At 39.7% G+C, this 22290-nt stretch overlaps 1 protein-coding gene across 4 annotated transcripts in view; it reads left to right on the forward strand.

The window, feature by feature from the left end:
* Positions 1 to 19729: 19729 nt before the first annotated feature.
* ANOS1 (anosmin 1) overlaps positions 19730 to 22290 on the forward strand; it is a gene marked incomplete at its 5' end in the record, with an annotated part of 132372 nt that continues 129811 nt past the window's right edge. For 2 of the 4 annotated variants that reach the window (XM_083855885.1, XM_083855886.1), the window contains 2 exons: positions 19730 to 19786; positions 19975 to 20065. In XM_083855885.1, the coding sequence (XP_083712011.1) occupies positions 19749 to 19786; positions 19975 to 20065 (129 nt within the window). Of the gene's footprint in view, positions 19787 to 19879; positions 20066 to 22290 lie in introns of those variants that run through there. The other 2 variants (XM_083855884.1, XM_083855888.1) reach the window with 2 other exon arrangements.

Genomic DNA, 22290 nt, shown 5'->3' on the forward strand with positions numbered 1-22290 from the left:
TGAAGCAATTTCTCTCTTTGTAGCCCAATTCCTTATTTGTTCTATGGAATCTCAATATACTTCTAAGATAAAATGCTTAAAATTAACTTCAGATTTAAAGCATCATTTTAGACTCTGAAGTTATATTGAAAGATGTGACTAAAGGCTGACTGCTTTTTAAAAAAATATAATACTATTATCATTATGAGCAAAATTCTTTCTGACTTTAAAATGTTGTAATTTCTTTCTAAAATAATTAAAGCAATAAATTAAAAATACAAAACTCCCACTGTTTTGAACATTTTTATTTTCTTCCTAAATGGAGGGCTGAAATAACATCTTGGTTAATTGACACTTCTGAATTAACATAATTAATCAGAAATATAACCATCAGGAGAGTGGGCTAGATTTTTAGTAATGACTGATTTTTCTAAAGTAAAGTAAGTAGCATTTTTTGGTTTGCTTCTTGCAGGTGAAATCATTGATGATCTGAAGTTTTAGGGTTTTAGATGGTTGGTTTAAATTTTTGAGTTCTGCATAGGAAAAGTCTAGTAGTTTGAATTATATTTTGTATTTTTTTTAAATATGGAGTTGAGATAGAAAGATAGGCTAGAAAAGGACTTATTATTTGACTTTCATTTTCCTGCATTCCAAAAGCAAGAAAACTGTTTAATATGAAGGACTATCCTGTAGTGGGAATGTGGTGAGTTGACTTTGGGTAACTCACCAGACACCCCCACCCCAGCTGCTCTCTCACTCCCATTTCTTAATAGGACAGGGAATGAAATAAGCTAAAAACACTCGTGGGTGGAGATAAGGACAAGGAGATCACTTACCAATTAGTGTCACATGCAAAACAAAACTCAATTTTGGAAAAAAATAATTAAATTCCTCGACAATTAAAAGTTTAACCAGATGGTGAGATACAAAAGTAAAACACCTTCCTCCCAGGCACTTTTGCCCCGATATTCAACTTTTCTCACTCATTTCCAATGCCTTGACCTCCTCCCTCATGAGGTTTAGCAAGGAAGGTGGGGGAATGAAGATGGTGATCAGTACATAATGGTTTCTGTCTGCTGCTTCTTCCTCTTCATACTTTTCTCTTGTTCCAGAACAGCTCCTCTCCATGGGCTGCAATCCTTCAGGATAAAACCTGCTCCAATACTGGGTCCTCCGTGGGCTGCGGTGTGAATATCTGGACCAGCATGGCTACATAGGCCACAGGGGAATGTGCTCCAGCACCTGGTGTTCTTGTTTTCCTTCCTTTCTCTCTAATCTTGATGTTTGCAGGATTATTTCTTATGCTTTGTTTTTTTTCCCCCTCACTCCTCACTGCAGTGTGGTGTTTTGCTCTTCATTAAATATGCTTTGCCAAGGGCACCATCAGCTTGGCTGATGGATCCAGCACTGTCCCCTGGTTGGTCTGTTACACATCCAGCTGGAAACAGCTGTGTCCAGCACGGGCCGCCCCCCATCTCCTCACAGAGGCCATATCTCCTTTCCTGATACCAAAACCTTGGGACCCACACGTGCCCTTATATTTTCCATTTAAAACATGTACAAATGCACTTTCTAAAAACCCCAAGACCAAAAACCTAGGATGGAGGAACTGAAAAAGTGTACTATTATGAATGCTTCAGGAAAAAAACCAAAACAGTTTAAAGAGGATGACATTGTTATGATCTGCAAGAATGTAAAATGCTTCTAGAATGAAGAACAAAACAATCAGTTCTCCCTGCCTAGAGAGAACAGAGATGGAATTAATGGGTTTGAATTACAGCTTGGAAGAGTTAAGATAGATATTAAGTAAAACTTTCTAATGACATGGATCATGACAACACTCCAACAGATTGCCTGAAGAGCTTTTAGAGTTTCAGTCATTGGAAATCTCTAAGGACAGATTAGGAAAGCATCTATCAGAGTTGACAGGTACTGTTGATTTTGCCTGTGGGCAAAAGCATCGAGTAGATGACCTCCTGAGATCTCTTTCAGACTTTTTTTCTCTTATTTTGTGATAGGCCATGGTTTGGTCTACAAGTACACTCATGACTGCAATAAGGGTATTTATAAAAGAAAGTACTTCTCAGAAAGATATTTGCAGAGATGTCTGTTTTTTGAAAGTAAATAGGTATGCTTAAAAGGAGTAGAGCTCCTGGCTGAAAATGTAACCCACAATTCTTTTTCTGATAAAAAAATAGCATCTTAAATAGATTTTCTCAAGACTGCAGGTGACAGTTGGGTTTAAATTTTCAAGGTGTGCATGGAAAGCCACGCTGCCTCCCTCACCATTATAAGCAGAGCAAAATACTGAAACACATTTAAATGTCTACAACATATGACTTTTATAGAGATAAACACTTTAGTAATGGGCACTAAACTTACACTCAGAAGATGGTGTATCTTTGCCTGAGTAACTGCCTACACTTTATCTGAATGGAAATCTCTAAGGACAGGTTAGGTAAGTAAGCATCTATCAGAGTTGGCAGGTACAGTTGATTTTGCCTGTGGGCAAAAGCATAGAGTTGGTGACCTCCTGAAGTCTCTTTCAGACTGTTTTTCTCTCATTCTGTGAAAAGCAGTGATTTAGCCTGCAAGTACTCTCTTGATTTCAATAGAACTTCCTTATTATAAAAAACTTGGAGTTCTTTCACTGAGTAATCTGACCAAATACCTGCAGTTACAGACATCTGCACCTCTGCACCTGAGATTTCCTATGGAATCAGTGGAGATGAACGGGTGCATTGTTCAGCTCACTTATTTTCAATGTTGCCTTCAGTATGAGTTGTGCCCTGGACATACTTCCTTATTTCCAATGACCATGAAGAAAACCAGAAATGAGCAGCTGAAAACCAGACATATGTATTAAACAGGTAAGTAAATAAATATCACTTTTCCTTGGATAGATTTTTCACATCATCATTTCTCTTCACACAGATTCTGTGGAATAGAAAGGAAAGAACTGTTGCTTTCTTTGTGAAGATGTGGAAATTAAGCACAGGACAGTTAAAAGAATTGCTCAGGGCCACACCACAAAATTCAGTAGTAGAGAAGCCTAAGTTTGTGAAGTCTCTGAGTGTTCCGAGTGTTCCACTTTTTTTTTTTTTTTTTTTTTTTTTTTTTTTTTTTTTTTGGTAACAAAACTGATTTTTATTAGCAAAGCATGTGCTTCTAAGACTATCCTCACAAGTCTGTCAGTGTTGCCACTCTTGATTTATCCCTCCAAGTAGACATCAATTTCCTTAGCTAGATTATTAAATTAAAAAAAAAAAAAAAAAATAAGAAAAAAAGAAAAAAAAGAAGAAAACAGGAAAAAAAATTGCTGTGTGTGAGGAATGAGAGACTTTCTAATTAGGATGCTGCTAAACATTTGAAGATTACATAATAGAAAATTGTCTGGTGGTACAAAATATATATCTGGTGGTGCAAAAATATATATCTTCAGAATGAGCATAACCTTACAAGGATCCCTGTGGTAAAACGTTCAATTTTTCTAATTTGGAAATGAATAAATTATCTTCCAGGCTAAAATGCTTATAGAAACACACACTTGTATTCAAGTACTATATGTGTATTCATACTTATATGATATATATATATATATTTCTTTATTTTTATTATTTTAATGCAAGGATGGATCCAGGGGTTTTTTTAAGGATTCAACTCTTTTCTTCAGAATGCCTAGTAAAAAATGAAACAGAAGTGTGGAATACTAAAGTTGATAAATGCCTAGTGCTTCAAGCATTTTTTGATCAAGAAGAATTGCCAAGCATATTTGCATGGGGAAAATCATGGTTTATCTTCAGCTATGTGGCAAATGATTCCAGTCCTACCAGAGAAGGTACCCTAGGCAAATAGACTTCAAGAATTTTTTTTAGCTTCTAACTTTTCACAAAATTCAGTAGGCCTCGATGTCCACAGTTTGGTCATAAATATTTGAGGTACAATCCTAGTCCCACTTGAGAAGAATAACAACCCCTTGGTGTGAACAAAAGAAATATTTCGTTCCTGGTTCATGCAGGGATTGGAGCCCTAGCATATTTAGTTCTGGAAATGGAGAGCTGGTCAGGGAAAGAAAGAAAGAAGTAAAGTAGAGAAAATAGCTTTTCTACAGTGTAGAAAAAACATGCAACAAAGTGTCTAGGCCATCAGAAGTACTTTGTGACACACAATAAAGCTTCTTTTCCAACTCCCATGATATTTCCCAAAACTATTTCTGCATATAGCCAGTTCTTGTATTACATTCATTATCTTATATTAGGGATAAATCTCACTTGGGATAATATACTCTGTTTCTCAATACACAAAGACTTCAAAGAGCTTTAGATGTAAGTCCCCTGGTAATTCTGATCATCTAATGTTTATTATGTTCCTTGATCTAGGTGAAAAAATCTTTTAACATATGAAGTACAAATCAGAAATATTATTAAATGCGTCTGAATAATCTGTAAAATTATATTCCTAAGGTTCTTAAAAAATTAGAGTTGGTATAGAGGGTGTTAAACTACCCAGCACATGAACTGTCAGATCAGGGGTAGTGCCAGCAATGACAAGAAGTAGCTACAAAACACAGGATATATTTTTTTTAATTGCTATATGTGAAAAAAAATCATCCATTAGCAGCATTTTACTCAGGCTACAAGATCTTACCCAATAATATTTGCGAGAAAGGTGTCTGGCTGTATGCAAATACTTCATCTTTTTTCAAATAATTCATCTTTTCAGCAAAACTAAAAACAGAGGACCAGGGAAAACTGAATTAAGCTTCCTCATGTTAGTACTTCTGGGGATAAATCTGGGCTCTAGCTGGAACAAGCCCCTAGAGAAGTGTAGATGGTGTCTCTGTGATGTGGTCTTTAAACGTGTTACACAATGACTTCAGCCACTAATTTTTATCCTAACACAAGATACGAGAATATTTTATGTATTTTCAGTGAGCTAAGGCAAACTATATTTGCCTGGTAACTCCATGCAGAAGTCCTCACAGAGGAGGAAACTTGTTTTGCTCTGTAAGAAAAACGAGTTTGCACCAGGATATTGTCCTCCATCAAAATAATAATTTAAGAATAAATGTATAGAATACTAGGCATTCTTGAACAGGCCTGTTTTAACTTATCTGGTTGAAAATCCAACTTATTTAATTTGAAAGCTTTTCTAAAGTATGGCAAGATGGAATTCTAAAATATCTATGCTCTACTTAAAATCCACTTCTTGTTGATAAATACTATGATATGTCTAAACCAGAAAATTCAATATTGATTCAAACACACGTAAAAATTACAGGAAATAAACCAGTGGAAATTCACATTTTTCTTTCATTTCTGCAGATTCTTTCTCTGATACAGAAATTTCAAACAGGTTTTCAAACAGGGATTCTTACCAGTGCTGTGTTTTTACATGCCAGATCAAGTGGCAAGAGGAGGCCCTGCAGCATGTAACCCATGACCACATGGCTGGCCTGTAGGAAGACTGGGACCCAGTGGCTGGTGCTCTGATTCATTAGTGATACTGAAAACTGAAGCACAACAGGCATGTCAGTCTAGAGCTACACTAACAAAATCTTACTTTTCATTACTACATCTGCTTTCTGTCATGGTGTTTACTTTGTCTTTTCTTTTTATACTTCTGGTTAAATTTACTGTTTAATGTATTGAATATATTTTGCAAGGCTTTATCTTTACCTTTACTCTTTCTATACCAAATAAAAACAATCTCTTTTTCTTTTCCCCATTCCTCCTTTCTATATCCACTACAAGTCTGAAGGTAATTTGACTCTATGAATCCTGGGATGTTGTATCCAACCTTTTTTTCTTTGCTTAGCCTGCAAATTCCAGATACAGTTTGAGCTAATGTGCATGGCTTTTCTATATTACAGTCCTTAAACTCTCAATCCAGTCATTGTCTCTAATCAGTTCTCACAATTACCTAAAGTTTGGCCTTTCAAAATCAGAATCCTTACTTACAGACATGCTTTTGTTTATGCCACTGTTTCATTTAAACCGGATCAGAAGGGGATTATTAGATCCAAAGTTTTCTGCAGAAGGCCTTTTTATAACATGACTCTTATGTTGTCATGTACTTCATTTTACATCCATGTCTTATAACTTCTATTTAAAAGTATTTATTGAAGATACAGGACAACTACTGAGCAAAGAAATTTTCAATATTAATATATTATATGCCATAAAGCTCCATCTAAACCCAATGGTGTTAAAATCAAAATTTCAAGCATTCTAAACTAGGAATTACAAAAAATCAAAATTACCCTGACAATTATTTGTATCCATTTCTGGTGATCATGATGCTAACATATTTAGCCATGAAATCAAATCTCACTTACGTTTTCCATAGGATCTCTCCCTCAGGTGGTGCACAAAATACATGAAGATGAAGCTGCCATCTTCTATTAGAAAGATATATACCTCAATTTTAAAAGAGCTGAATCCTTCACTCAAATCAAAAAACACATAAATATATCACAGGAATTGCAGAAATGCTGTATTCCAGGCAACTGGTTCACTTCTCAGATTCAGTCACAGCAGTGTATGCCATTGTCACATAAGTACTGAATCCTCCTGAGTTCAGTGGGGAGCAACATGCAAAGACAAACTAATTAAATATCTCCAGTGTGAGGCAGCAAATTGACATGAAAACACCTCTTCAACAGTTGTTAAAGTAGACATGTGACTCATTCAAAACTCACAAACAGTTTTGGGCTACACTGGTAGATGTTTCTCATGGAAACTAAGAACCACACAGACCATTATAACTCAACTTTCTATGTCTTTAGGACACTTTCCCTGCAGTTTCATTTCTGTCAAAATGAAAGTATATTTTAAATACTCTGAGTGTGACTTTTGAAACCTTTCTTCAACAGTGACAAGATTGTACTATTTTTAGCAGTTGCATTGATTTTTCATAAGACCATTTCCAAGAAATTTTTGCAGATGGAAAGACTCAGGCAACATGGAAAGACACTGTATGTCTGAATGTAAAAATAAATGGGCTGCTTCAAATTGAATACTTTAAAATAAAAAGCTTTCCTTAGATTGAAAAAGGGAAGCAAACTTTTTTTTTAATAGTCTGATCCTATAACTCACCTTCGCATTGACTAGGACTATTTTAAAAGAACAAGGTAAATTAGGAAATGGGGGGTAATTTACCCAATTCTGAAAAAAATCTTCAGTAAAATCCACAGGCTTTTAAAACGGTTTAGGTCTCCTAAATTGTCATGCAGCCCTTTTACACAATGTGATTTGTCACTAGGAAGGGATGCAGCTTACTCAAAGTCATTATATTTATTTTAAGAGGTGAAAAATATCACCTTTGTGATGATAAGGTGATAAAGAAGGCAGGAAAACATAATGAAAAACCTCTCAAAAACTATAATGTTCATGAAAGGATTTTCTGCTGTTAAAATATGCAGGTTGAATTGAGTTTTGTTATTTTGTCAGGAATGCCCCGGGCTAGGAGGATTGAAATGAAAAGGAAGATTTGATGTCATTTCTAATGAACATAAAACATGATTTGTTTTTTTCTTATTTGTAAAAATTAAGAACAATTCTTTTTTGCCTTACAGAGCACTGAAGAAAGTGCTTTATTTTCTCATATTTTTTTTCTAACAACCATGGAATACTATCTTTTAAGAAAATCACAACCTGCTTTTCCTTTTTTCTTCCTTTCCATAGTTACCATGACAACCATAGAATTTTGGTAGGGAGAAAACATTTGACAAGCACATTGTCTTTATGCTTTTAAAGTCTTCATAGCACTATAGATGATCAGACAAGCATTATTAAACAAGGCTGAGCATTACACAAGTGTGACAGCTACACAAATAACCTGAGCAGGTCAGGAAAAACGGTATTTCCTGTCAAGACCATGATATAAAACAACAACAGAATTTGTCATTGCAGTAACAAACATTAAAATTGTGACTTACTTTTTTATGTGAGCAGGATATGGAAGGATATTTTCAGCTAGGGTGAATAGGCCTGATAAAAATGGGAAAAGATGTCTATTTAAGAGTTCAACATCCAGCCCAGAGCAATATCAGTCCAACTTCTCAATTAAATTAGAGAAGTTTGAAGAGTAGTACAAAACCCAAACATTCTCCAAAAATCCTCATCTTGTTTCAGATCACCAAGACATCAAAAATGTCAGACACCAATACATCTTTTCCTAGATACTAACTCTATTAAACAGCTTTTGATAAGACTAAGGACAGGCCTTTTAAATTCTTGGCAGCATAATTAAATTGAAAAAAAGGGTTTCATTCTGATTTGGAACTAAACCAAAACCTTAAAAAAACCTCCTAGAAACAGAAATGGGGAAAACATATTTTTCATGTGTTTTTTTTTTTTTTTTTTGCTTAGCTAAAATAAAAAAAACAAACTGTAGTAAAAAAAATTATTTTTTGTTAATTTGGTAGAATTGCAAAATTCATCCTATGTGCTATTTTTTTATAGTTATTAGTTCATGGCTGCATATTCACCTACAGCACTGTTACTGGCATGCGACAGTAAGAAAAAGATTTTGAAATATTTTATTATTCTTAAAATCAATCCCCAAACCGATTTTGGCATTTTTCAAACACTGGTCCTCTTTTTTTCCCTGTGTAAAACACTTCATTACAAATCCAAACAGGAGATTATTTAATGTAAGTATCAAACTGTTTTCTTTTCAAAGCAGTCTTTACCTAGATAATTTTAGTTAAAATTAGATCTTTTAAAAACATTTCCATTCTATATAAGTGCATATTTTCAGTGATATACATTTACCTGAAAGAATTCTGATCAGTTCAGCTGGCTATAAATAACTATTTGTTTCTCTATTTAATTTGTGTTTGCAGTGGGATCAACTGTGCACAAAATGTTAAAAACATTGGAAAGTATGTTGTGGGAGAGCCACAACACTGCATCATTCTTTCACTATTGAGCTCTGACTCCTTCAAACTCCAAACTAATTTTCAGAGTTTTTGTGGGGGAAAAAAAAGGATTTTTTTTTTTTTTCTTAGCCAAGAGAAAATGGGAAGTTCCTATACCTAATAGTTCTTGCTAATGAAAGCCTGACGAGTACCCAATATCTTAAGTACATACAGTGATACTGGAAAAGCTGTCAAACTCCATCTGCTCAGTGACATTTGTAAAGACAAATCAGAGAAATCAATCGTGTTGCTCGAGACACACAGTTCAAAATTAGCCTTGGAGGCAATCAGAAGCAATTCTGCTTAGTAGTAACAGGGGAGGCATTTTGATATTTGACAGGCTCATTTCACATGTCTAGCTAAGCCATAACTAATTATTTCTTATAGCCAAATTAGACCAACACAGCCCATGGATGGACAAGAAGATGGCAAAAATCTTGTTGGATGGGCGGGGGGGGTGGCCAGTGGGGAGCTCTATATGGATACCACGGGGCTCTGCACTGGGACTTGTCAGGTTTTGCAGATTTATCAGTGACCAGCAGGTACTAATGGAGTGGACTTTCATCAGGGTAGCAAGTGACCTCAGCCTCAAATTTGGGAGAACAGTAAACGTGATGAAGGGCAGCACCACCACCCAAAGGGATTCAGGCAGGATGGACGAAGGGCCAAACAGGAATCTCAAGAAATAAAACAAGTATTGGATCTGAAAAAGATGCACCTGAATTGTGCTGCGATCCAGAGAGATTTCAACAGGTTGAAAAAAATGGGCTGTCAGGAATCCCAGGCACCAACACATGCTGAGTCCTGACAAACTGGCACAGATCACTGAAGTGTTTTCTTATAACAACATCCTATTTGAAGACATTGGAGAGTGCATATCAGTACTGACATCCCTGTTTACATTGTGTTTGGTCACATCCTCCTAAGTTTTGGTATGACAGAGACTCATATAACTTTCACCAGACTCTGTTCTTCTGAGTGACATAAGGAAGAACATCACTGAAATTTATTACCAAGAGAAAAGAGGTAAAGAAAGCAACTTTTCCTGAAGTCCTTCACCACACCTGGGAATTTTTCACATATGTGTCTGTCTGTACATACAAAAGCACAGTTACATACTTAATCATTTTTAGTACAATTAATAAAAGATTTGGTATATAAATTGCTATGGATCTTCCTTCAATTAATTTCAAAGTTAATTAACCTTGAAAAAAAGAGTGTGAACAGCAGTCTAAATTATTCTGTGTTTAAAACCTTAGCATTTGCAACATAGAGCAGGAAAATCCATAGAAAATAAATTTGAAGGATCAGCTTCTTCCTAATTATTGTCATTTTTCATTCTTTCACTTTTGGTGTTATTTCATGTGGAAGGATAGAGTAAACATCAAAAGATTTCTTCTTAATTCAAGGGAACACAATTTTTATATATTATGCCTTACTTTTAATAGTTTGTGTTCAAAAAATGTTACTGTAGACATTGAACAAGAATATTAAGACTTCAAAATTATTAGCTAGGTATGGTTGAAAAGGATCAATTAATTACATTGCAGTTCTGGTATCTGGAATGATGTTTTATTAAATAACTTGCAAATAAATCCTGAAGTATGAATGATATTAAATTATACATTGATGCAAGTTGAGAACTGATACATGTTGTGCAATAGGCTGAGTGGTAGCTTAGGACAGAGGCTAATTAAAAGGGATCATTACAATTGTTCAGACTTCACACACATCCATTGATGGAATTCAAGTCCAAGAGGGTTTTCACCTTGATAGGTCTGCCTGTCCTTGAAAAAAAGCAATAATGGCAAGTACGGCAGCAAATTAAATTGATAAATGCATGGAAACAATTTTCATACACATATAAAAAGTAAATCTGATATCGTCTTTTTAGGTAATTACAAATCCAATTGGCTAAGACAATGTCAAGAGCATGTCACTTGTCTTACTATGTTACTTTCTAACTAAAAATTGACATTCAGCAACAATCAGTGTGAAATATTTGTGTTATTTAGATTAGAAAAAAAACACTTTAGAATTCTAGTCTCTGCAAAGCTAATTTTAAATTAAAAATCATAAATGAATGAGTTTAGTGCTGTCTGTTCTGGACTCAATGTTATTTAGTTTGTGTATTGGTGATTAGAAACATATAAAATCAATTTTTAAAAAGTTTCTATGTGACATGATTATTGACTCAAGTGATAAATAATATATATAGAATTCTGAATCACTCAGTAATCTGAATTCATTTTTAAACATCATGCATTTCAATGCTGCCATATGCAAGATTGCACATCTAGGAACACAGAAAGTAGGTCATGCTCACAGACACAAATGTTTCTTGGAAAGCCTTTGTCTCTGAAAGCCTTTGGGGTCTAGTGAGTAACCAACTGAACATGAGCTCCCAGTAAAATAGAGTGACTAAGACTCAGGTAGCTCTTAACTGTATAAGTAGAAGTAAGATTATAGATACCATATTTCATCTGTATGGTATTATTGACTTCATTACTAGAATCACATGTCCAATCCTTAGGTATACACCTCAAGGTTGGAAAGTCTCTGAAAAAAGCAGATTTACAGAATTTGCAATACAGTAACACTTCACAAAGAAATTTCAGTTTGGTTCATTTATAAAAGGAGTTAATTGTGGTCTGCAGGGAAACCTCCCTGATATCCCATATTTAGCTTCAGATACATTTTGACCCATCTTCAGGTAGATTTCAACATGAAATGAAATCTTCATCTATCCAAAAGGTGAAAAACAGTTCAATGTCTAAACATTAATAAATACTGCAGTCAGACTAGGAATAAGGTATACATTCTTAATTTAAGAAAACTACAGAAAAAAAAATCCCTAAAGATGTGTTGCTTTTTACGTTGTTTTCTCTCCTGGTATAAAGAGAGGTGCCTGTTTAAAAATATGCTCTAGTGCAATCAGAAGGAAAGTAAAGCATATACAAAACACAAGATGAAGAATTGTGGACTGTTTGAAACCAGATATCAGATCAAATGACTGAAGTGACAAGAAGGAGCTGAGAACATGTCAGTAAGATATATTTTTATTGGAAAACTTTTTTTTGCAAACTAGTTGAAGACACAGATTTGAAATGAGTGAAGCCTTGGCCTTGCCCTGTTCTGTGTGACCCTGAAGAATATGAGAGTCCCTGGGAGGAAATAAGTATGTTCATTCAACTAATAGCATAGCTTGCCTCTGACCTTTATAGGTGTCTCAAGTGCAACATTTTCCTAATTCATCTCATTTAGTCTTCTTCCTTTAGTGTTGTGGATGAAACCTTATTCAGGATCATCACTTGAGCACCATCTTTGAGTCTAAGGGGTTGATCCTCACATCTTGAAAATTAAAGATTGTCTAAATCTGAACTCTTTGGCATAATAACTCTAATATTCAGTCCTGTATTCATCCATGCAGCTAAACTATCATTTTCCATTCTAAACATTGTGACTTCTTTCCTCTGTTCTTATTATAGTAGCAAATATTTATTTGCCAACAGAGAGCAAAAGGTACTTTCTGAGCCTTCTATTTTAGTCATCTTGTTTCTCTTTGTATTTCTGAATTTGTTTCTCTTCTGCACTGCATGAAGATACAGAACATTAAGTTGTAGTTCAACACCGAAAAACTCAATCCTTCTCCCAGACAACTGATGATGTCAGCAGATATTCTTCATTTCCTATATTTTAAAATAAGCCTCTTTATGCTTTCTGTTATGTTTCTTATGCCTGGGAAAAATATCACTAAAACTATCTCACCATTTTGTTTCAAACCTCTCAACAGACCTCACTGCTCTTGTGTTTCTCAAATGCAATATGAGACTTATCACATATTAAAAATTACCTAATTGGTTTCCTTTGGTTCCTCAAAAATCTTTGGATAGAAATCTGTTTCCTCTCGCTTTATGCACAAATTATGAGATTTTTGGAACAGTGAATCATCACTTTATCCTGCCTTCCACTGTGACTGATAACTGCACTACTAATATTCTTACAATATATTACTGATTTCCCTTGTTCAAGAGGAAACAGTGATGCAGAAAATTCCTATTGAATTGTTGCAAGGAGAAAGTATTATAAGGACTCAATCTATGAATGAAGAATATCAGCTTTAGGAGACACAGAGATGGATTTCTGGAATTTATTCACAGGCTTGACCTAGGATTATGCAAATTCTAATTTCTCAAAAGGAGTTGGAGAAGGTCATTAACTTCAGGAATCACATGAGGAAGGAATGATATAGACCACCCATAAGAATCCATGGGGAAAAATGAGTTACTATGCAGTCTTTACCGGAGGAATGGACTTGCATTCAAACTTTGAAGGAATGTTCAAAGCCATAAGGAAGTATTTCTCATCCTCCTATTCACAGACATGAATGTTTGTCCTCAGATGGCATAATTTCTGGCACAAATTAATTCTTTCAATGTCTGCTCTGGCTTCCATTGTTTTACTTGCACAAAGAAATGGTTTTTTGGAAGCATCTTTCAAAATCTCTTAATTTTCCATGGTAATTTCCAATTTTCCCTTGAGCAGCAGAAAACTATAGGAAAAATAGGCTGATTTCAAAGCTCAGAAAGAATAGGACTGGTGTCTAGCAGAGTTCTAGTTACAATCCCTTTGGTGAACTGTTGCTAGCAAGAAAACAGTCAAGAAATCATAGGTGACCTGGCCATCTCCCAAAATTTTATTAGGTCTCTAAGGGCAGTTAATACAGTTAAAAATATGCCTAATATTACAATTAATTATTGCATATCTTTTATATATATCCTCTTCATTATGTATATCCTGAATTAGTGAACTAAACATGCACCGCAAGTGGGACATTAAAAATCTCTTTAACCTCTGGCCATGAATTCATTAACAAAACAAACAGACCACTGATATTCAAAAAGCCCATATAGTTCAAACATAGTTGTCCTTCTGTGTTTATAAGTACCTCTAACAAAATTACCTGCAGGCTTCAGTGAAGACCATGGCAAGCAACTAATTTTCAAGGCAAACATTTAAAATGAACATTTTTATTTAAATTTCTTTTCCATTTGGGAAGTGCAACTGTAAATACATTTGTTTGTTCAATTATTGCACTGTTCAAATCACAGACTGGATGAGGTCAAAAGGTCATCTAGAAGTCATCTGGTCCAACTCCCCTGCCCAAGCACTTCCAGCCAGTTGACCAAGACCAAGTCCAGACACCTTTGGAGTATCTTCAAGGATGGAGATATCACAACCTCTCTGAGCAAACTGCATCAGTGCTTGATTACCCTCAGAAAGAAAAAAAAAAAAAAAAAAAAAAAAAAAAAAAAAAAAAAAAAAAAAAAAAAGTTTCCTAATGTTCACTAATGTTCACAGGGAACCTTTCTCAGTTTCAATTTGTGTCCATTGCCTCTGGTCCTGTCACTGGACACCACTGAAAAGAGCCAGCCTCCTTTTGGATTTTATACACCTTAAGGAAAACCCCCCTCAGCCTTCTCTTCTATAGCCCAAACAGCCTCAGCTGTCTTTGCCTTCCCTTTTAGAAGAGATGCTCCAGTTTATTCAGCATCTTCAGAGCCCTTACTGGACACTCTCCATTATGTCCTTGTCTCTCTCGTGCTTAGGAGAAGGAAAGGATGACCACTCTGGACCTGCTTGCTATACTTTATATTGCTATGCAGACAAGAATATCTTTCACCCTTTTATTTTCTGCCAGGGCACTTTGCTGGCTCATATTCAACTCCACCACCTCTCCAGGACCTTTCCTATCAAGCTGCCTTCCTGACGGGTGGTACTCAGCATTTTTATCTGTGCATGGAGCTGCTCCTACCCAGGTACAGGAATTTCTGCTTCCCCTTAGTGAACTTCATGAGGTTCCCATTCATAAGCCCATTTTTCCAACCTGTTGAAGTCTCTCTGGAGGGCAGCACAATTCACTGGTGTATCAGCCACTCCTCCCTCTTTTGTGTCATTAGCAAACTTGTTGAGGGTACACTCGGGTCCAGCAGCCAGGTCATTAAAGATGTTAAGAATTAAGGAAGTGTGCCTGAAAACGTATTTCTGGATTAACTGCTCCATCACCTTCCCAGAGATCAAACTCCTTGGCCTGCAGTTCCCTGGGCCGTTCTTCCCCTTTCCAAAAATAGGAGTCACTCCTGCTTTTCTCCAGTCTTTGGGCATTTCTCCCAGTGAGTGATTAAAGATTACCAGCAGTGGCCTCACATGATATCTACCAGCTCTCTCAACACTTGTGGGTGCATCCTGTCAGGTGCATGGACTTACTCATGTCCAGTTTACTTGTATATTCACTGACCTGATCCTCTTCTGACAGGGCTACATATTTCTTGATTCAGTCTTCCTCCCGCTCTTTGGAAATGGCATTCCTGAAGGCTGGTCATGATAATAAGGTCTGGGGCAAAGAAAACATTCAGTTTAATCAACACCCCTGTCTCACTAGGCAGTGCTACCATATTTTTCTTAGTCTTACATTTGTCTCCCATGTACATATAGAAGCCTTTCTTGTTCTAGAAGTCTCTGGGCCAATTCAATTCCATTTGAGCTTTAGCTTGATCCCTGGATTCTCAATGTTTCTGTATTCTTCCCACTTACCGGCCCTTGCTTCCACCCTCTGCGTGCTTCCATTTTATGTCTGAGTGCTGCTAGGATGTCCTTGTTCATCCACAGAGTTCTCCTGGCCTTTTTGCATTTCTTTCTGGTCATTAGGATGGACTGCTTTTGACCTTGGCAAAGGTCATCCTTAAATATTAAATTACTTTCTTGAGTCTCTCTCCTCTCCAAGACCTTACCTCATAGGATTCTTTGAAACAAATCTTTGAAGAGGGCAAAGTATGCTCTGCTTTAGTCCTGGGCTTTGAACTCAGTCTTCTTCTCCTCCGTGCCCTCAGGATTTTGAATTCCACCATCTTATGGTCTCTGCCACCAAGACTGCCCTTGAGCTTCACATCCCAACGAGCCCCCCTGTGTTGGTATGAAGTCCAGCAGATCATTTACTCTTGTCTCCTCTATCTCTCAGAGGAGGAAGTTATCAACAGCACACTCCAGGTGCCTGGATTGCTTATGCCTTGCTGTCTTGTCCTTCTAGCCAATATTGGGGTGGTTGAAGCTCTTCTTGAGGACCAGGGCCTGAGAACTTGGGGCTGCTTCCATCTGCTTGTACAGGGTCTCATCCACTTGCTTTTCCTAGTGAGGTGGCCTATGGCAGACACCCACTAGAACATCAACTTTACCCGTCCTCTCTTTAATCATTTGATCTTCCCTTCTCATCCCTCCCCACACTGAGCTCCACACACCCCAACTGCCCTCTCACATAATGGGCAATTCCCCCTCCTCACCCTGTTCTTCATAAAAGACATATACTTCCATTGCAACACTTCAGTCATGGGAGCCATCCCACCATGTCTCCATGATCCTGAGAAGATCATGGCCCTGCAGCTGCATATGGATCTCTGACTCACTGTCCCCATACTGCCTCCATCAGTACACAGGCACTTTGGAGAGGCACCCCTGCATGCTGAGTTCCTGAACAGGGTTTGGGGGATTATGTTGTACTCAGAGTTATGATAATTTTTGATATAACGTAGTTAAAGCTAAAGATAATTGAGTAATAAATGGCAGATCAGGATGATTTATACAATAAACTAAATCCATGTGCTAGAATACAGTAGTTTATATGAAAACAATAAATATTTTTAATATTAACAATATCTTTTTTTTTTTTTTTTTGCTTGCTTGAAATTAGAACCTGATGTTGGCAGTTCCCTCTAGAATAAGAAGCAATTCTTTAAGATGAAGCTATTTTAATTCAGTATCGATTAAACCCAACTCATTAAGCAGAACTAAACCGGCACAATGCCCGGTGGCTCTCACCTCACAATGCCAGCATGTGGCGCTGTCTCCTGTGAAAAAACAGCCCCTGGTTTGCAAAAAACCTCATTTGTGCATTGTCAGACTCTCCTGAAGCACGAGCAGGAAAATAATGCGGATATTTTTAGCACAAAAATAATACTCTGTATTCGCAAGAATTTGTTAGCACTAATTCTACTACAAAAAAAGACTATTTAATGTAATTTACTGACAGGAAAAAAAAAAAAAAAAGAGTGAGCAAAACACATGAGTGTATCCATACGTCTGTTTATCTGGGTAAAAACCATAATTATATTTACAGGTTGGTTGAAATGTATACATAATATATTTCAAATTTTCTTTATTCTGTGGCCAAATTATTAGCATCTTTCAAATGAGTATATTTAAAAACTTACATATCTACTCTTTTGGTCTGACAGATACTTAGGTCATAGTGGGTTTTAATTACCTACTAAATTCTTGAGCTACCGAGCCTGTTTCATAATCTCCACATAGGGGAAGGACCTGTGTGACTACAGTTTTACTGGAAGTGAACAGCCAGTCTTTTGTGTGCTAACCAAGTCAGCCCTTACTGAGAAGGAATTCAGTGACTACACTGATGATCTCTGTAACCACGAACTTTCAAACAAAAGGAACTGAGTAAACTGTGTATTCACTAACTTTTTAATCATCAAGGGCTCTACGCCCTTTGCTACTAGACTTTATAAAACAAAAGAAACAGGATTCATAACCTTTTACTTAAAACTGGAGTTTATGATATACGACAAAAAAGGCATTACTACTAACATGGAGGGGATATATCAACTGAATTTTCTGGCCTTTCTAGATTTGCATCTGATTTACAGAAGTTACATATTTTTTCACGGAGCTCTTATTATCTATGGTAAAAGTTCAATGCATTCAGCCTACCTGTAAACACTATGAATCAGCAAAGCAATTTTCTTTTCATGACTCAAGGCAAAAAGTTGCAAAAGTTTTAGTCAAGGCTTAAGAAAAACTATTTAAAAGATTTCCAGCTAGAAATTGGGAAGTCTTGAACTTAATACTGAGGCCTGAATGGGGTCACCACTATTTGTCATAACATTGCTAAGACTGTGGATTTATTTCTGTGTTGTTCTGTCATGTGCTTTTTAAATTTGTAAATAGAGAGATGCTGGATCAGGTAAAGTAACCAGTTTTCTGGTGGTGAGATAACAGTCAGAATTCAGAATTAGGAAAACCATCTCTGAACCCCTTATGATCTCTGCTCACTACAAGAGGAAAGGTAACCATTCCAGCTGCACAAATGACGAAGGCTTTGGGAGATGTAGCTGAGATGGACTTCCTTGATTAACCAGGGCATTTCCAAAATAGCTGGCGGAGTACAGTGAGCAGAGCAAACAGCAGGGCAACTTCTGGCCAGGATGTGGCAGGTGACCTCACCTTTTGGCAGCTGTGCTCCCTCAAGCATCCAAGGGCACAAACTGTCATCTCCATTTGGTAACACTGGCAGGACTGACTCTGGCCTCCTGGCTTTTCTCAAGTGAAGATTTCTGACAGCTGACAAGAGAGACCATACATAACCTGCAAAGTAATGTCTAAACTAAAATGTGCCTTGTTTTTTGTTATATTTGTATGTTAGCTATACTTGTGTCAAGGACTATTTTCTTAATCTGTGCCTTATTTTTGTGGTAAGATAGTAAACCTATAGCTAGAATCTAATGGTAGAACTTAACAAGTGATTTCCTAGTCGGGATGTAGCAGACCTCTTTATACTTTGAATTTCTGATATATAAGTGCACGAAAGGTGTATGTACATGGTCTGGTGAGAATAATAACATTGGGGAATATGTTTTTATTTCACATTCGTGTATATAAGAACATTCATAGAAGAATTATAGTCATGTTAAATTAGTATCAGCCAGAATGGTTGAAGATCTTGGTGACTTTTATGAGATTTTAGATGACTTTTCTAGTGAACTTATACTAGCTCACTTTCCTAGTGAACTACTTAACTTATACTAGAACTTGTTCCAATGAAAATGACTCCTGAAGTCTTTTTAAGACAGGGCTTGATAATCACACTAAACTACTACTTATAGCAGTAACTGACCGAGTATTAACTTCTGAAATGGCCTAAAAGTTATTTATTTCAGCTCATACAGCCGTGGGATTTTTGAGTTCGGGAGGCTCAATCCACAGGCTCCGGTGAGAAATGATCCACTCGCTCTTTCCGGCAGCACATACCTGCCCCGGGAGGAGCCATGCAGCGTGCGGGGACAGGAATGCGCTGGGTCACCTCTGTGCCACATCCTGCGGCACACGCTCCGCGCTGGGGCTGGCGGCAACGGGGAAAGGACTTCAGGCTGGTATTTACTGCATGGGGGCCACTTACTGCTCAAGGGGCTGTTTTAATCTTACACAGAGATATTTGGACTAATGACTTGTACATTTTCGCTTTTAAATAACTCTTCAGAGGAGTCTGTATACATTTCACTCTGGGACAAGCGCTCACTGCAGCGTTACTCTGTAAGAAACACCAACTTTCAAAAAGTGATTTTCCTGGGTTCTTGTTTCCCCGTCTATTTTAAAACTGATTTTTGAAAAAGAAATCGAAGAGACTTAACCAGAGTGTTAAGAGCGGCTACCAGCGGCCCTGGCGCCCAGCCACCCCCCGCAGCCAGCCGTGTGTAGGGACAGGACAGGGACAGGGACAGGGACAGGGACAGGGACAGGGACAGGGACAGGGACAGGGACAGGGACAGGGCGTGCGGCCCCGTGCCCGCAGGTGGCGGCGGGGTCGGGCTGGGGCTGGGGCTCGGGGCCGCCCGTCCCTGCCCGTCCCTGGCCGTGGGCACGAGGCCCGCCCGCCCGCGCGGGGCGCAGCCAATGGCGCGGCCGCTGCCACCGTGGGCCCGCCCGCTGCCGGCGGGGGAGGGCTGTGGGCTGTGGGCCGGGGCGGGCGGGAGCGAGGGAGGACGGGGCTGAGGGGAGTTGAATGATTGAACTTTCTTGTGTAGTTTGTGCGGCGCGGAGGTGTCGGTCCCCGGCGCAGCCCGGCACCAGCCCGGCGAGCGGGAGCGAGCTCAGCCCGGCCCTGCAGCCCCTGCGCTCCTCTCCCGCAGCGCGATGGTGCGGAGGGCGCCCGGCGCGCCCCTCGCCCTGCTCCTCTGGGTGACGGCCGCCTGCGGCAGCCCCGACGGGCCGGGGGCCGCCGCCCGAAGGCAGGAGGAGGCTTTCGCCGCCGCCAGATGCACCTCCAGGTGCCTGAGCCTCCAGATCACCCGCATCTCCGCCTTCTTCAAGCACTTCCAGGTAGGGGCACGGCACCGCGCAGGAGCCCCTCTGCCGCCCTCCGGACAGCGGGTGTCCCGCCGGCGCGGGCGGAAAGGACGGCCGGGGCCGGGGCGCCCCTGGGCGAACTCGGGGGCCCGGGGGCTGTCCCGCACTCCCGGGGGACGGCCCGCACTCCCGGGGACGGCCCGCACTCCCGGGGGACGGGGCACCTGGAGGCGCCGGGCAGGTGGGCACGGCCCCGCGCCCCGTCGGTGCTGTGGCCGCCGGCCGGGCTCCCCGCCTGGCGGGCCGTGCGGCTCCCGGCACGCTGTGTCCTGGCTCCCCGCAGGTGCCCGGCGCTCCCGGCCTGCCCCGGCGGTGTCCGAGGCGGCGCTCCGGGCCGGCGGTGCGGTATGCGGTGTGCGGTGTGCGGTGCGCTCGTCCCGCGGGGCTCCTCCCGCCCGCGCCCGGCACGCAGGTGGTTCGCCTCCCCTGCCCGGGGGAAAGTTTGAGCCTGTTTTCTTAAGAGTGATAATCATGAGCGTGTAATACTTGGTTTTGACCTCCTGGAAGGTGAGGGTGGGGGTATAGCCTTTTTTTTTTTTTTTTTTTTTTTTTTTTTTTTTTTTTTTAAATTTATTTTTTCTATCCTGGGGCAGAGAGGCACCTCTCTGGCTAACGGGAGTGGACGAATAGGGATAAGGTGGGGAGAAATGGAATTGAAGTGGCGGGAGACCTGCGAAGCTTAAAATGAAAGCTGGAAGCGGTGCGGAGCTCCTGCAAGAGCAGCGAGTGTCTGCCCGTCCTTTCCCTGTTCCAGTTACACACGCACCTTTCCCTTTTCCTTTCCTCGCCTGTCCTCCCCTGCGCAAGTATTACACCTAGGCGAATTCATCCAAATGATGGAAGCCCTGAGCTGCAGGCCGTTTTCCCTGCCCAGAGCCCCAGCTCCCCCTGGGCAGGGCTGGCTGGCTCGGGGGGAAGGGACCCCCCGGGCCCTTCGGGTGCCCCGTCTCCGCTCCGCGCCGGGAACGCGCCGCTCGCCCACCCCGGGCTGGCCCTCGGTGAGAGACCGGGAACGCCCGGGAAAGTGCTTCGGGTGGAGTTGCGTTTGGGGCAAAGGTGCTGGCACCAAAGGCAGGTCTCAGAGGCATTTCATGATAAACCGAATTAAAAAAAAAAAAAAAAAAAACAAAAAAAAAACAAAGATGTTAAAGGAGAGCTGAGTGTGTGCAAGAAGTTGCTGGATGCCCGTAGCCGGGTTTGGGTTGAAGAGACCGGGCTTGCCCCCCGAGGCGGGCGGGGAGCGGCCGCCCTGCCCCGCCTGGCCCCGCCCCGCCGGGCCCCGCCCCACCCTGCCCTGCCCTGCCCGGCCGCTGCTCCGCGGGGTCCGCGCATCCCGGGATGGCCTGAAAGGAGAATCCCCATTAATATAGTTCATTATCCCGGGGAGCGGTTAGTATTTTTATTGCCTTGTCAAGCGGTTGTAACTTACTTGTTTTACAGTTTCAGTGGCTAAAGAGGCAGTTTAGATCAAGCCAATTCATAGTGAAAGACTTTTTTTCTTTTCTTTTTTTTTTTTTTTTTTTTTTTTTTTTTTTTTTTTTGTGTGTGTTTTCTTGGCAAGATTTCTTTTTCAACGTAAAACTGCTGACAGAATGCACACTGCCAAACAATCGTGATTACATTTTAATTAGCTAGAGTGAAATAGTAGGGAATTACTCAGTGAGGACTTGATAACTGGCTGGTTTTTTGTAATCACTTGAAAATCTCAGCGTTTTAACCCCAACCTGCTAAAGCACGTGGTAATTTATCTTAATTACTGGGGATTAAACTCCTGTTAGACATGAAACGACTGTAATGTTTGGAAGATAAAGTGCTCTCGTTTATAAAAGTTAAGCTCTCCATTGTCTTATAATGGGGAAAAGGAAGAGAGTTTTAAAGTACATTAAGCATCCAGTGTTCTCACCGGAGACTGATAAGACACAGTGGACTGTAGGATGTGCAGGTTTGGGCCAGATTATTCTGTGCAGGCTAAAGGGTGTGATGTTCCTTCCATTCCTTCCATTCCTTTCTCTTCTCCCTCCTTCTAGCCATTCCCCTCCCTTTTTCATCTCAACTGGTAGCAATTTCTGGAGTTCTTTTCATTTCAGATACCCACTTATCTTGTAATCTGATTCAACCTTTGAAGCAAACTGAACACTAGCTCTTCCCAATCAGAGCAGGAAGGAACTCTAGTGTCTCCCAGTTAGGCAAGAATTGAA

Source organism: Zosterops lateralis, assembly GCF_965231275.1.
Source record: "Zosterops lateralis genome assembly, chromosome: 2".
Lineage (NCBI taxonomy): Eukaryota > Metazoa > Chordata > Aves > Passeriformes > Zosteropidae > Zosterops > Zosterops lateralis.